Below are 13,490 nucleotides of genomic sequence, written 5' to 3'. Positions count from 1 at the left end.
AATGAATCCAATCAAATAATTCTAATTTTAAAATTGTAATATGATATATAAGACAATGTCATCTGAATTTAATATTATGAAAAAAGATCATTGTCAATATCTAAAATTCAAACTGAGAATTATAATGGTTTTTTCTTCAAGGAACCACCCCTAACTTAGGCCATATTTCATGTTGCCACACTTAACTACCTAAATTTAAAAAAAATATATCCTCATCTATTATTCCACTTTCATAAAACCACCCATTTACTTTTCCATCCATTTTTTTCCATCCAAAATTTTGAATTTTGATGATTTTACCCCTACATAGGTTTAATTTTGTTGAACTTTAACTGTTAAAGTTAAATTTTATTGAATTTTGCTATCAAAACTAAATTTTGTTGAACTATGAATATCAAAGTTGAATACCCCAAATTATTTGAAATGTCAAAGTTTTTCTTTGCCAAAAATAACCAAAGTCTACTTTCTTTTTCACTCTAACACCCCAAAGTTCTTTTTTGCCCAAAGTTCAATAGAATTTAAGTTTGATACCCCTAAGTTCAATAGAGTTTAATTTTGATACCCAAACGTTCAACACAATTTAATTTGGATGTCTAAAAGTTCAATAAAATTGAACTTTAATATCCTAAGTTCAAAAAAATTTAACCTAAGTAAGGGATAGGGGAGAAACACCAATTATAATTTTTTTAATATAAATATGGATGGAAAAGTACATGGGTTGTTGTATGATAATAGACTGATAGATAGAAGTAGTTTACGAAACTAAAATAATTAAGGATAGCAACGTGTAGCAGGCCTAAGTCACTTGGGAAAAAGCCCAATTATAATCTACGCATATCTTTGTGAAATTATAATATTCCAAATATATACAGATTCTGAAAGATGTTTTATATGTGAAATAGGTAGGGGTGCCAAACCGTATCCGTATCCGAGAAAATATCCGTAACCGTATCCGTTAGGATACGAATATGGTTACTCAAATCTATTACCGATAGGATATGGTTGCGGATATGGTTTTGTAGTGAAATATCTGTATCCGTATCCGAAAATATCCGAATACATATTGGTAATACTCTTACGATAGTTTTGATTCTTAGATTACGGATTTGTGGTTAATTTTGATGATCAAGATGTCTAATCTTAGCTTTTCAATCATAATGAACATATTAACGAACTCTTTTTGTATCACATGACTGTATTTTTCTAAATACTATCTAGTTTTCTCATATCCTTTTTGTATCCGCATGCATATCCGTTTATATATCCGCATCTATATCCGTAACCGTATCCGATTTTGGTGGATATGGATATGAATTTTTCTTACCGACGTATATCCGTATCCGTATCCGTATCCGAGATGGGTAAGCGGATATGGATATGGTAAGTGTCATATCCGAGCCGTATCCGCTCCGTTAACACCCCTAGAAATAGGGCACTTGCAGCTATTTGGTTTGGTAAATATGTGCGATATAGTCTTTTTTTTGTATTGTCCTAAAATATTCTCGCATTCAATGGGATTAAATAATATCTAAAAATCCCTAGAATTAATATAGTTTCTAAAATAAACAAAGGATTATTTGCATTTTAATATACTAAAGTTTCACTTCTTTAATTTTTATGAAATTCTATTTTGATAATTTGATACTCAAAAGTACAAAAAATAAGCATTAATTATGCTCCAAAATATCAATATAAAAGTGAGAAGAATCAATTTTTAAACTAAATTTTAGTTTTTTGAGTTTGGGGGAAATGTTAGGTATAAACTCAGGCTTTTGAGTATCAAATTGTCATATTAATATTATTATGACAAATCTCCAGGATAAACTAATATCAATCACACAAAATCACGAAAAATATCAAGAAGTTAATAACACACAGATATACGTGGTTCGGCTTATAGCCTACATCCACATGCGAAGGAGAAGAATAGGTTCACTAATAATTTGTGAGGATACAATTTGAAGGTCTCTTAATCACTTAATCCTTATACACCCCAAAACCTTAAAACAATCTATCTCAAATAAAGAAACAAAAAAGAAAAATATCAAATAGGCTTCACAAGAGAACGCTCTCATCTTGATTGGTGTCTGTAGATTGATGATCATAATTAGTTTGAAAGACTGTGCATATATATACTTAAAGATCACAACTTTTTGCTGTCTACGGAAAGAGGAGTTCTAGTGGGATTAGAAGTCTATGTGTTATAAAGCCCAATAAGAGCATAAGACCACAATATGAATTGTTTATCCTTGTCAAAGTAAAAATTTGAATTCATATAATTATTCCACACTCCCACAAGATAACAAACTCCTATTAATTGCAGCCTCTGCCAAAAAATTTATATTGAGTATTTGAGTCACAACACAACAAATCTCCACATTGACTCAAATGCGCCAAACAATCCTCACTCTAAAAAACTAAGTTACTCCACTTTCTCCAATAGTCCCGTAGGGCATCAAGCGCAACACATATTAATCAAGTCCAAGCATAGCTTGAACTTGCCATCTGAAAGATGCATACTCAATAAATCTACTAACTGTCTATATGACAACCGTAATACTTAGTAAAGTCGTTACCTGAAGTAGCTCCTGAATAGCTGAATGGCAAAAAATTGACAACTGACAATGCATAAGCTACGATATCTTCATATCTTCACGGTGGTTGAATATCTCGTCTAGACCGATCTCTAGCAATAGTGTATTATCTCTCTTCTTGCAGCTACTGAGGTGTTTTATCTGCTTGAACGGGATCTGGCTGCTGAACTCTCGTAGTTTTATTTTGCTATAGAACTAAATCACGAATTTCTAACTCCACTTTCTATCCTGTAGTGCGCTGAATCCGGTGACTATTTTTTGTGGAGCATAGTAGACTTATAAAAAAGTGACATCACGGTTGATAATAATCTTAGAAGACTTCGGATTAGGACACTATAATCTAAACCCTTAACACTCAATATACCAAGGAATATGAACTTCTTCACTCAAGGCTCAAGTTTCCCTTAACTAATGTGCACATATGTAAGGCAACCAAATATTCTAATATTAGAATAATACGCAGGCTTACCGAACCAAACCCTCTCTGGAGTTTTACAACTGATTGTAGTAAATGTAGACCAATTCACTAAGTAACAAGCCATATTCATAGCTTCTGCCCAGTATTTATTGCCTAAAACTACATTGAATAACATGCAATGAGCTTTCTCTAAAGATTTCTATTCATATGTTCTGCCACTTCATTTTGTTGCAGTGTGTGAGAACTATGCGATGTCTAAAGATTCTCTCCTCCTTGCAGAACTCATTAAATTCTTCTTCACAAAACTTAAAGTCATTAGCAGTTCTAAGCCTCTTAATCAGCCTCCTAATCTGTTTCTTAATCAAAGAGTTTCGTTGTTTAAAAGTCACAAATAACTCATATTTATGTCTCAAAAAATAGACCCAAACCTTTCTGGAGTAATCATTAATGAAGGTCAATAAATATCTCGAACTACTACTCTTCAATGCAACTTGAGAAGGTTCCCAAAAATCTAAATAACTATAATCTAAAGTACCTTTAGTCTGATGCACTACCGTATTGAAGCTGACTTTTTTTTATTCTTGGAAATGTAATGCTCGCAGAATCCTAATTTTTCTATACTCTGTTCACAAAAGACTCTTCTTGTTCAACTCGGCCAATCTACACTTACTCATATGACCAAGTCTTTATATGCCATATTCTGGTAGTATCTACTTCCAATATTGATGATGCAGCTGCAGCCGAACCGATAATGGTAAAATCCTACAAATTATTCAAGCTGCCGATCTTTTTTCCTTTCATAACTATAAGAGAGCCTTTTGTAACCCTAATAACTCTACCTTCACCTAAAAAATTGCACTCAAGACTATCAAGAGTGCCTAAAAAAATGAGATTCTATCTAAACTTGAAACATACTAATATTAGTCAAAGTCTTAATAACTCCATCACACATCTTAATCCAAATTGTGCTTTTCCCAATAGTTTTGCATGATGTATTATTCCCCATAAGAACAACTCCATCATCAATAGCTTCATAAATGGTGAATCGGCCCCGATTAGGACACATATGATAGTAACAATCCAAATCTAAAATCCAATCATCCGTGCTTCTGTTTTTATCATCAGTATCCAATAAAATCATATTTTTAGCGATATCAACTTTAGCTATATATGTGAAATAGGTCGAGAAGTACCACCTTTTGAGTCGCCCTCGAGAGATGTCGGTCGAATGGTCAGTCGAGTAGGTTGGTCAGGAAGTTGTTCTAGTCGGGGGTCAACATGTAACGCCTTTTGAGTCCCCTCACGAGATGACGGTGTGTTGAGTCGTCTGAGCTGGGTCTTTGATTATCTTGAAGTGAAGAGCTGACTCGATTACATATATTGTGGGACACTTGTCTGCTATTGCTTTGGATATTACTTTTTAGCACTAAAACGGCTATAACATAGTCTTTTAGGTAGTTTTAAATTATTTCTTTCTTTGAGGAATTCTATTCTTATTGAGAATAGACTTTGTTTTTCTATTTAAGAAGAGAGATTTACTCTATGGGTAGATCATTTTTATCAATAAGATTTTTTATTATATTTTCTTTATAGATTCGAAGTTCTTCATGGATTTAGACATTGTTCTTTATGGATTTAAGAAGCACTACTTGATGAATTTCGATGTTTATCACTTTCACACTATGTTATCGAATATAAAATTAGTCTGCCTTAATCAGTCCAAATTGGCTTTGGGCTACCCGTAAACTCGAATGCAGTTCATTCGCAAAAAATTGCTATTGCTTTTTAATACATTCATGACTAGATCCATTATTATTGACAACTTCGACATAGAACTTATAGAATCTAAATTTTCAGACTTAAAAAATTTTGTAGACTAATTATTATTGGGCTTAGGTTTGAATAGATTTCGGATAATGCAAATATATATTTCAACATACAGTTTTGTTATTATGGGACCAAAAAGTTGGTCAGTAGATGAGCATGTCTCGGATCACATTGAGATAACTTAGAGTAGAACTCAAGTATTATATCATCATCTCCAAATCATCCAATATTTATTGGATGAACGTTACATTATACCTTCCACTATATTTTTTGTGGTTTACTCCTCAAGCAATCCTCTAAAAGGAGATATCATGTGGTTGTCTGCAATGTTCAGCTTTGTGCGATAAGAAAAAGGAGAACAACGTGGAGAGGTCATACTGTGGGAATAAGCTTAGCTGTAAGTTTCAGAGGATAGCGGTGTACAGATGGGAAACAAGATGGGTGCTTATGTCTCAACTCGCGCCATTGTTCCTAGGATAAGTTCGAGTTGTTGTTTTTTTAACTCAAATTTTTTTTTAATTTGTTAATATATTTCTATTTTACCACAGGTTTTCTCCTAAATTATTTTTTTTTCCAAATTTCCTTTTCGATTTAGCTTTTCTTCTTTGAGAGTCTAAACTTAAATTTACCCGAATTTTTGTTTGTGCTGTTTATGCTAAAAAGTTACATGAATGCTCAGTGCATCTTAGAAATTGAAATTCTATCCAATCAAACTATGTGCAAGGCAGCTTGCAAGCCTTTTCGAGTAGATACCTATTTAATCGAATGGGTGAGACAATTTGATATTCACTAGTGCAAACATACAGATTGAGAATGATAAACATCACTAATTTAATCGCTCCATTGCGAATAGACCTCTTATGGTTCTAATTGTGCGGATATACCCTTTGAATGAATATTTTAATTTTAATTTCAACTTTAAGAGAGAGAAAAGTTTTATAAAGGCAGATAAACTCCTTGTTGTTCTATCGACGCGGATAGGAGCCAAATTGCTGATGTTTCTTTATTCTTAAAAGAGTCAGAAAAATTCATGGAGGATGTTAATCTTCGAAAAATTCATGGAGGATGTTAATCTTCATATTTTTAAATCCCGTAAAGATACAGCTATAAGGAGTCTATTCACAACTAGGTGATACTAAAAAGGGTCTACCGGCAATTAACCCTTTAATTTTTGAAAAATGCGCGCGCTTATCTAAACTCTAACTAGGATTTTACAAGACAATGCGATGTTTTAAAGTACCAACATTTTCGTGCTGCTGCACTCTTAAATCCACAGCATATAATGTAAGTATGTTTTAGATGTTTTTTTATTTTATTTTTATAATACGTTTTCGATGTTGTATGATACACATTTCGCTCTCAGGATTTAGTTAGATCACATCCATCAGATAAACTACAGCTCATCCAATCAACGGCCAAGATTTCACCCTCATCCTCTAATTCCATCACGAAGCGTCCCAGCTCGGCTCTCCCGAACCCGTTATCGTCACCGAAAATAGGACAAATTTTTAAAAACAATCTGTTTAAAAACTTAATTTCAAAAAATTGTATATTTAGAAATTATTTATTAAATTCGACTTTGATAAATATTTTTTAAATAGACCATTTTAAATTGTTGAAACTGAGTTGAATTTGATAAATATTTTTCAAATAGAACGTTTTTTAAGAATAAGTTTCGGAATTGGGCTAAATTGAAAATTGTGCCCGAAAATATCTACCCCACAAAAATCACTATCCAACCGGTGACCACACTGACGGTGTCCACAACTCTACGCGCTATAAATCTCCCTCCCAAAATTATCTCAGTTCTCACACCTTCGCGCTCTCTGTAAACCCTAACCCTAGCCTTTTCGATCTCAATCGAGGAAGAAAATGAGAGAAATCCTCCACATACAGGGCGGCCAATGCGGGAACCAGATCGGAGCTAAGTTCTGGGAGGTGATCTGTGACGAGCACGGCATCGATCACACTGGAAAGTACAGCGGCGACTCAGATCTCCAGCTCGAGCGCATCAATGTCTATTACAATGAAGCAAGCGGTGGACGTTACGTTCCGAGAGCGGTGCTCATGGATCTTGAGCCGGGGACTATGGATTCGGTCAGATCTGGGCCTTTTGGTCAGATCTTTAGGCCTGATAACTTTGTCTTTGGGCAGAGTGGAGCTGGGAATAATTGGGCCAAGGGGCATTATACTGAGGGAGCTGAGTTGATCGATTCGGTTCTTGACGTTGTGAGGAAGGAAGCCGAGAATTGTGATTGCTTGCAAGGTGAGAATTATTTGGTGTTTTTATTTGAATTTTCGCTGAATTTTTGAGCGATTATTGTGACCTGCTTCTATTTTGTTCTCATGATCGATATTTTGGTGGAAATGTGGTAGATCGGTGTTGATCCTTATAAAACATAATTGGATCTAGCTTTTGGCTTACAGGATAGTGATTTTTGAAGACTACAAATTCCCTTCCATTCCTCATTTTCATTTCTATACAAGTATTTTTGTGTTGCATGACTGAATAATCGTTCGTTATTTTTGTGCTAGATTGCTCTTTCTTGGATACTTTTTAAGCATTTTACTCCATTTTTATCAATTTAGAAGTTGTTATAAAAATATGATAGGTCCTTTCTTCTTATCTTCGTTATTTTAATGAGAATACAATCTAGTTGCTACATTTCTACAATTAGGGAAAGGAAACAGGAGTTGATTATAGACAAAGAAATGGAAACGGGACTAGGTGGCATGGATTTATTGTGGGAAGGCTTATCTGAAGGAAGAAATTTTGGAATTGGAGGCTAACAGGCTAAGTTGCAAGGGTACTGGTGCGGATACAGGTACAGGTGCGGCTAAATGACACGGCGATTTTGTAAAAGGTAGGGTACAGGTATACGACTGAAACTTATGGGTATATAATCATAGAAACAATCCTTTTAAATTGTAGCTCTTAAGTTTGAAACGAACTCGTATCCAACAAGTTATAAATATAGATGTGAAGTGTATGATTATGATATATATCCAAGAAGTGTCCAAGAAGTGTCGGACATGGGTATGGGTACAACACATTTTGGGTATGGGTATGGCTCCATATTAGAAGTACCCAGGTAACATAGCTAATAGAGTTCAACTGCAAACTACAAACCTACAAGAACTCCATATTGCAGTCTTCGGTTGCTGTTGGGGGCCTAAATGAGCTGGAAATATATTTGGATTCTTTTATTGGTGCACCCAAAAGGAGTATTATTAAACTATATCCTTGGAACTTCACTCAATGTGCACACCAACAATATTAGCCTTCACAATCCTTTTTCTTTAGGTTAGACAAAACATTCAAAATAAGTTAAGAACAAGAGTTAGTTGATGTCTTCGGAAGTAGAAGAAACCACACAAGTTAGTTAGGATTGTGGTAGTTGGAATTGCATGTTGTTGGAATATATTGCGTCTCATGACTTATCCAACTGGATACTACACCTGCCAAAGAGTTTGCATGAAAACAATTTTACGAGGTTCTTTTAAATTTGTTTTTCATATGTTCTCTTCTGAATATACCCCATTGTTTGAATAAGTATTGAAGCTTGTTTAGAGATAAAAAAAAATGGTTCAATTGGTTGAAATAAAATTTAAAAGAAAGGGATGAAAGATGTATAAGTTAGCTTTGAGGAAAAAGCAGTGAAAGTTTTTGACATCTGATTTACATTAAGTGGGAAATTGGATATAAGGTGTATATATATATATATATATTATATTGCAATTATGAGATATATAATTGTTGTTGCTAATACCAATGCTTATCTTTGAGAGGTCACGTGTTGCATTATTGGTTCCACTATAGTTAAGATGACTACTTTTGCAGCTGCAACTGCTGTAGCTGGAGTCCAGCTATAGCAAAAACAGTGGTGAGGCTGATACTTACGGATATAGGAGTCGTACTGAGCTTCTACTGGATCAAACTAAATAGTTTTTCACTGAAGCTGATTCAGAAGACGGCTCTGCCATAGTGACTCCGTTGCATTTGCACTGTAATTGGAGTAGTTGGAGCTGTATAGCTGGAGCCGTCTTCTGAATTGGCATCAAATCAGTTGCCACAGTATCAACTATATAGTAGATCCAGCTTCATTGAATCAAACCATGTACTTGCTTCATTCTCTGTGCTAACTAAAGTTGCCAATCTAAACAGCCCCGGGTGAGGTAGTTCTTTAAGAAACCAAATTTTTTATGGTGAATCATAGAGAAAAATCACATCAAGTTCATTTATTAGCTGATTTTGTTGAAAGAACAAATATAGTTTTCACATGTTTTCTTTCTCTTTCTGTTAGCTTACCTTATTCATTGCAGGTGGATAGTTTACTATGATATGAGTTACCTGACGCACTGACCAATATCTTATCCTGTATGAAGCAAATAACACAGCCATGTTCTGTGTATATATTTGTGTGTATATATATTTGTAATTTAATAAAAGAAAAAAAATTAGAAAACCTCTTTCACTCTAGGAATTTTTTATTGTTTTGCAGTAATACAGCCGCATCCATAACTTATTTGTTTTCCTCGTACAGGATTCCAAGTATGCCATTCTTTGGGAGGAGGTACCGGATCTGGCATGGGAACTCTTCTCATCTCGAAGATCAGAGAGGAGTACCCTGATCGCATGATGTTGACATTCTCTGTGTTCCCATCACCAAAGGTCTCTGACACTGTTGTCGAGCCATACAATGCTACACTCTCTGTACATCAGCTTGTTGAAAATGCAGATGAATGCATGGTCCTAGATAACGAAGCACTGTATGATATTTGCTTCCGCACGCTGAAGCTTGCAACTCCGACATGTAAGTCAAGCTTCCAGTCCTTTTATTCAAATATGTTGTTAACTTCTGTTATTTATTCTTTCTATTTTCAAAACTTTAATTTCAATTATTATGTAGTATGAAATAAGAAGGAACAATTTAAAACTGATAGCTTTTTGTTTAAAAGGATTTGCATTATGGTCTATTCGTCTTCCTTGCCTTATATGTGTGTGTGTGTGTGTAATATTTAACTTCTTTTAGGCAGAAACATTCTGCAATATTTTTGTCACAAAACCATTTAACTTGTGTCCTCTCTTTTTTGGATCTCATGTAGACTATTTATCTGTTTTTCCCATAAGCACCAATTATTAGAGGCAACTAGTTTTGTTAAGATAAAGAGACCTGTAGTGGTCTCCACACATGTTACATCTTCAGTTGTGTTGGTATTGACAGTCTTCTCCTGGTTGATTTTTTTACATAACATGTCATAATGTTTGCATCTACTCTTTTTCAACTGATCTCTCCATATTAGGATTTCCCCTTTGTCCAGTCAGTCTGAGCTGGATAAATTTTAGTGTGAAGAAAGTTTTATTTGAAGACCGTCAATACCATGTTGGATCTATCATGTTATTGCTGGATGCTTGTTCAGAAGGTTATAAAACACTTTTTGTGTTGACATTTGTCATGTAGTAATATAGAAAAAGTAGCTGTATCACTGTGACAATCGATCTCTCTCATCTGCTTGATTCCTTGATATTTAGTTGCTATATGTTACTATATGGCATCCTTGATATTTAATTGACTATATGTTCCTGTAACAGTTCACTACTATATGTAGGTTTGTGAAACTTTTGTTTCTATTTATCATATCATACTAATTATATTTTTAGTTCTAAAGACAATTATCATATTTGATCCTGCCGTAGTCCTGCCTTAGTCCTTACTGTCGTTCTCAAACTCTCATAAGTCGTGCCCCTTGGTGATGTCATAATTAGGCATGAATATTGAGCAATATTTTGATGTCATAATTAAGACTATTTGTTGTGCCTTCTCTTACTTTTTTCATCTGTCCTCAGTTGGCGACCTCAATCACCTAATCTCTGCAACCATGAGCGGTGTCACCTGCTGTCTCCGGTTCCCTGGTCAACTCAACTCCGACCTCCGGAAACTAGCTGTCAACTTAATCCCATTCCCGCGTCTCCACTTCTTCATGGTAGGGTTTGCCCCCTTGACTTCAAGGGGTTCCCAACAATACCGTGCGCTCACCGTGCCTGAGCTCACACAGCAAATGTGGGACTCCAAAAACATGATGTGCGCTGCTGACCCAAGGCATGGACGCTACCTCACTGCCTCTGCAATGTTCCGTGGAAAAATGAGCACCAAAGAAGTCGATGAGCAGATGATAAATGTCCAAAACAAGAACTCTTCCTACTTTGTTGAATGGATTCCTAACAATGTAAAGTCCAGCGTGTGTGATATCCCACCCAAGGGCTTGAAAATGGCATCCACATTCATTGGAAATTCGACGTCTATTCAAGAAATGTTCAGGAGGGTGAGTGAACAGTTCACAGCTATGTTCAGGAGGAAGGCTTTCTTGCATTGGTACACTGGTGAAGGAATGGATGAGATGGAGTTTACTGAAGCCGAGAGTAATATGAATGATTTGGTGGCTGAGTATCAGCAGTATCAGGATGCTACAGCTGATGACGAGGAGTATGAAGATGAAGAAGAAGAAGAGGAAGTTGGTGCATAAGGTAAATTTTAGCTTTGGCTTGGGATGGTTTGGCGTTTTCTTTACATCAAAGGCGCTTATTTGTTTGTAATCTATGTATGATGTGTATCAATGTGAAGATTGTTGTGCCTGTGAGTGAGCCTAGATGTTGTGGTTTCGGTATGTGGTGGTTGTTTTCTTTTGTGTGTTGTGAAAATATTAGTGATTTAATTCCATTTACGTGGTTTTTTCGTGTTTTGTGATTTGGGGTTCAGTGATACTCGGCCTTGTTACATTTTTTGAGTGCTGCTCCTTCCATGGTTTTGCTAACCTAAACAACAAGACCTGTTCGGTGACGATGATTTGGCTTACGATTCACTAAGATGGTAAATTCTTTTATCCTAATGTTTTAGTTGTTAATGTTATTCGTTGGTTATTAAGGTTATGGTTTGATTGTTAAGGTTTTGACTTAGTTGTTAAGGTTATGAGTTAGTTGTTAGGACTATTAGTTGGTTGTTAGGTTTATGTGTTCGTTGTTAAGTTTATGTGTTCGTTGTTATTGTTATGAGTTTGTTGTAAAAGTTATAAATCGGTTGCTAATGTTACTGTTTTGTTGTTATATTTATGAAGGTATGAAGCCATGATTTTAGCAACTAATCCAGGAGGTCGTTTTGTTATTAATGCTAATGACGAAAGATTTAGGTGTTTTTTCATAAGTTATAATGTATGTATTGAAGGGTTCATTGCTGGATGTAGGCCTCTCTTATTTTTGGATGGAACCTTAAAGACCGCTACAGAGGTATATTACTTAGTGTCACAGGATATGACGGCAACCAAAGAATATTTTCTCTTGGTTATTGCGTATGTGACCAGGAGAATGAGGAAAATTAAAAATGGTTCTTACAAGGAGTATAGACGATACTATATGATAGGAAAAGGTCTTACAATACTCCACATTAACTCGTAATGATTTCTGATGCCGACAAGGGTATTAGGATAGCAGTCGAGGAATTCTTTCCAGATGCATTTCATTCAAGGTGTGTTCTACAGATTGGTTGTTAACCTTAGGAATTTGAGCTTCTTAATATTTTTAATAGTGTATATTTGTTTGTGTCTAGATATGACTGCAGATTCTACCTCTACCTGTTTATAAAAGCTATTATTGAAGATACCTAATGATAATAACCAATTTGTATCATTAACAACAAATCACTAAGCTTCACAATTAAAGCTTAACATTAACAATCAATCCATAAACTTCACAATCATAGCCTAACATTAACAACCAATTTATAACATTAACAATCAATCCCTAAGCTTCCCAACCAAAGTCTAACCTTAACAACCAATTTGTAACATTAATAATCAATTCCTAAACTTCACAACCAAGACCTAACCTTAAAAACCAAATTTTGATATTAATAACAAACAAATATATAGTCATAACCAAACAAAAGAGTTTCAGAAAACTTACGATCCCTTTTGTTCCTCGCATGGAACTATGATTGGATTGAATACGCTGTACAACTTATTCTCATCAAAGCTAGTTTTAATGTAGTTGAAGGCTTTAACAATGTTGAGCCCAATATCCAGATCGATTTTTCAATGAGCCATAATATTTGGCAATATTATTTTTTATATCAAACTCCAAGAGATGCCAATGATCTCCTTGGACAATGGGAACTAGGAGGTTAGTAATTCCTTCATCGATGAAACTTTTGATGAAGATTTCATATGCATCTCGATAGTCAGGTACTTTTTTTCCCACGTGTATTGTATATTGTAATCAAGAATTAGACTGATCAGTAACTTTTAACATTGATTGAAATAGATAATAGATATATGCCCTAGATATATATACTTACTAGGGGAAAAACAGAGACCAACATATATTTTTGCAATATGATTCGTTCTGATGCATGTTCTGTCATTCACGTATGGTATCAATTAGCGCCTCAGTAACCTATAAGATGCCACACAAAAAATAAATAATAATAAAATAAAATATGATAAGCAATAGTTTTCAAGAATAAATTTTATCTTACTGAATTATCAAGTCGACTACCACGTAAATTATGAAGAAGCTCAAATCTGTCAATAGGTGACCATTAAAATTTGTACACTTTAATTAAACTACAAAAAGAATGAAATAATTAATATACTTAGCA

General features: G+C 34.7%; 1 protein-coding gene across 1 annotated transcript; it reads left to right on the top strand.

Moving 5' to 3' along the window:
* Positions 6,596 to 11,583, top strand: LOC109833095 (tubulin beta chain). Its single transcript, XM_020400645.1, has 3 exons — positions 6,596 to 7,105; positions 9,384 to 9,653; positions 10,688 to 11,583. The coding sequence occupies exons 1-3, from the start codon at positions 6,712 to 6,714 to the stop codon at positions 11,362 to 11,364; spliced, it is 1,341 nt and encodes a 446-aa protein (XP_020256234.1). The 5' UTR covers positions 6,596 to 6,711; the 3' UTR covers positions 11,365 to 11,583.

This window comes from Asparagus officinalis, chromosome 3, assembly GCF_001876935.1.
Source record: "Asparagus officinalis chromosome 3, Aspof.V1, whole genome shotgun sequence".
NCBI classification, from domain to species: domain Eukaryota; kingdom Viridiplantae; phylum Streptophyta; class Magnoliopsida; order Asparagales; family Asparagaceae; genus Asparagus; species Asparagus officinalis.
Note: the sequence above shows the minus strand (reverse complement) of the source record. Positions and strands in the feature narration are given on the sequence as shown.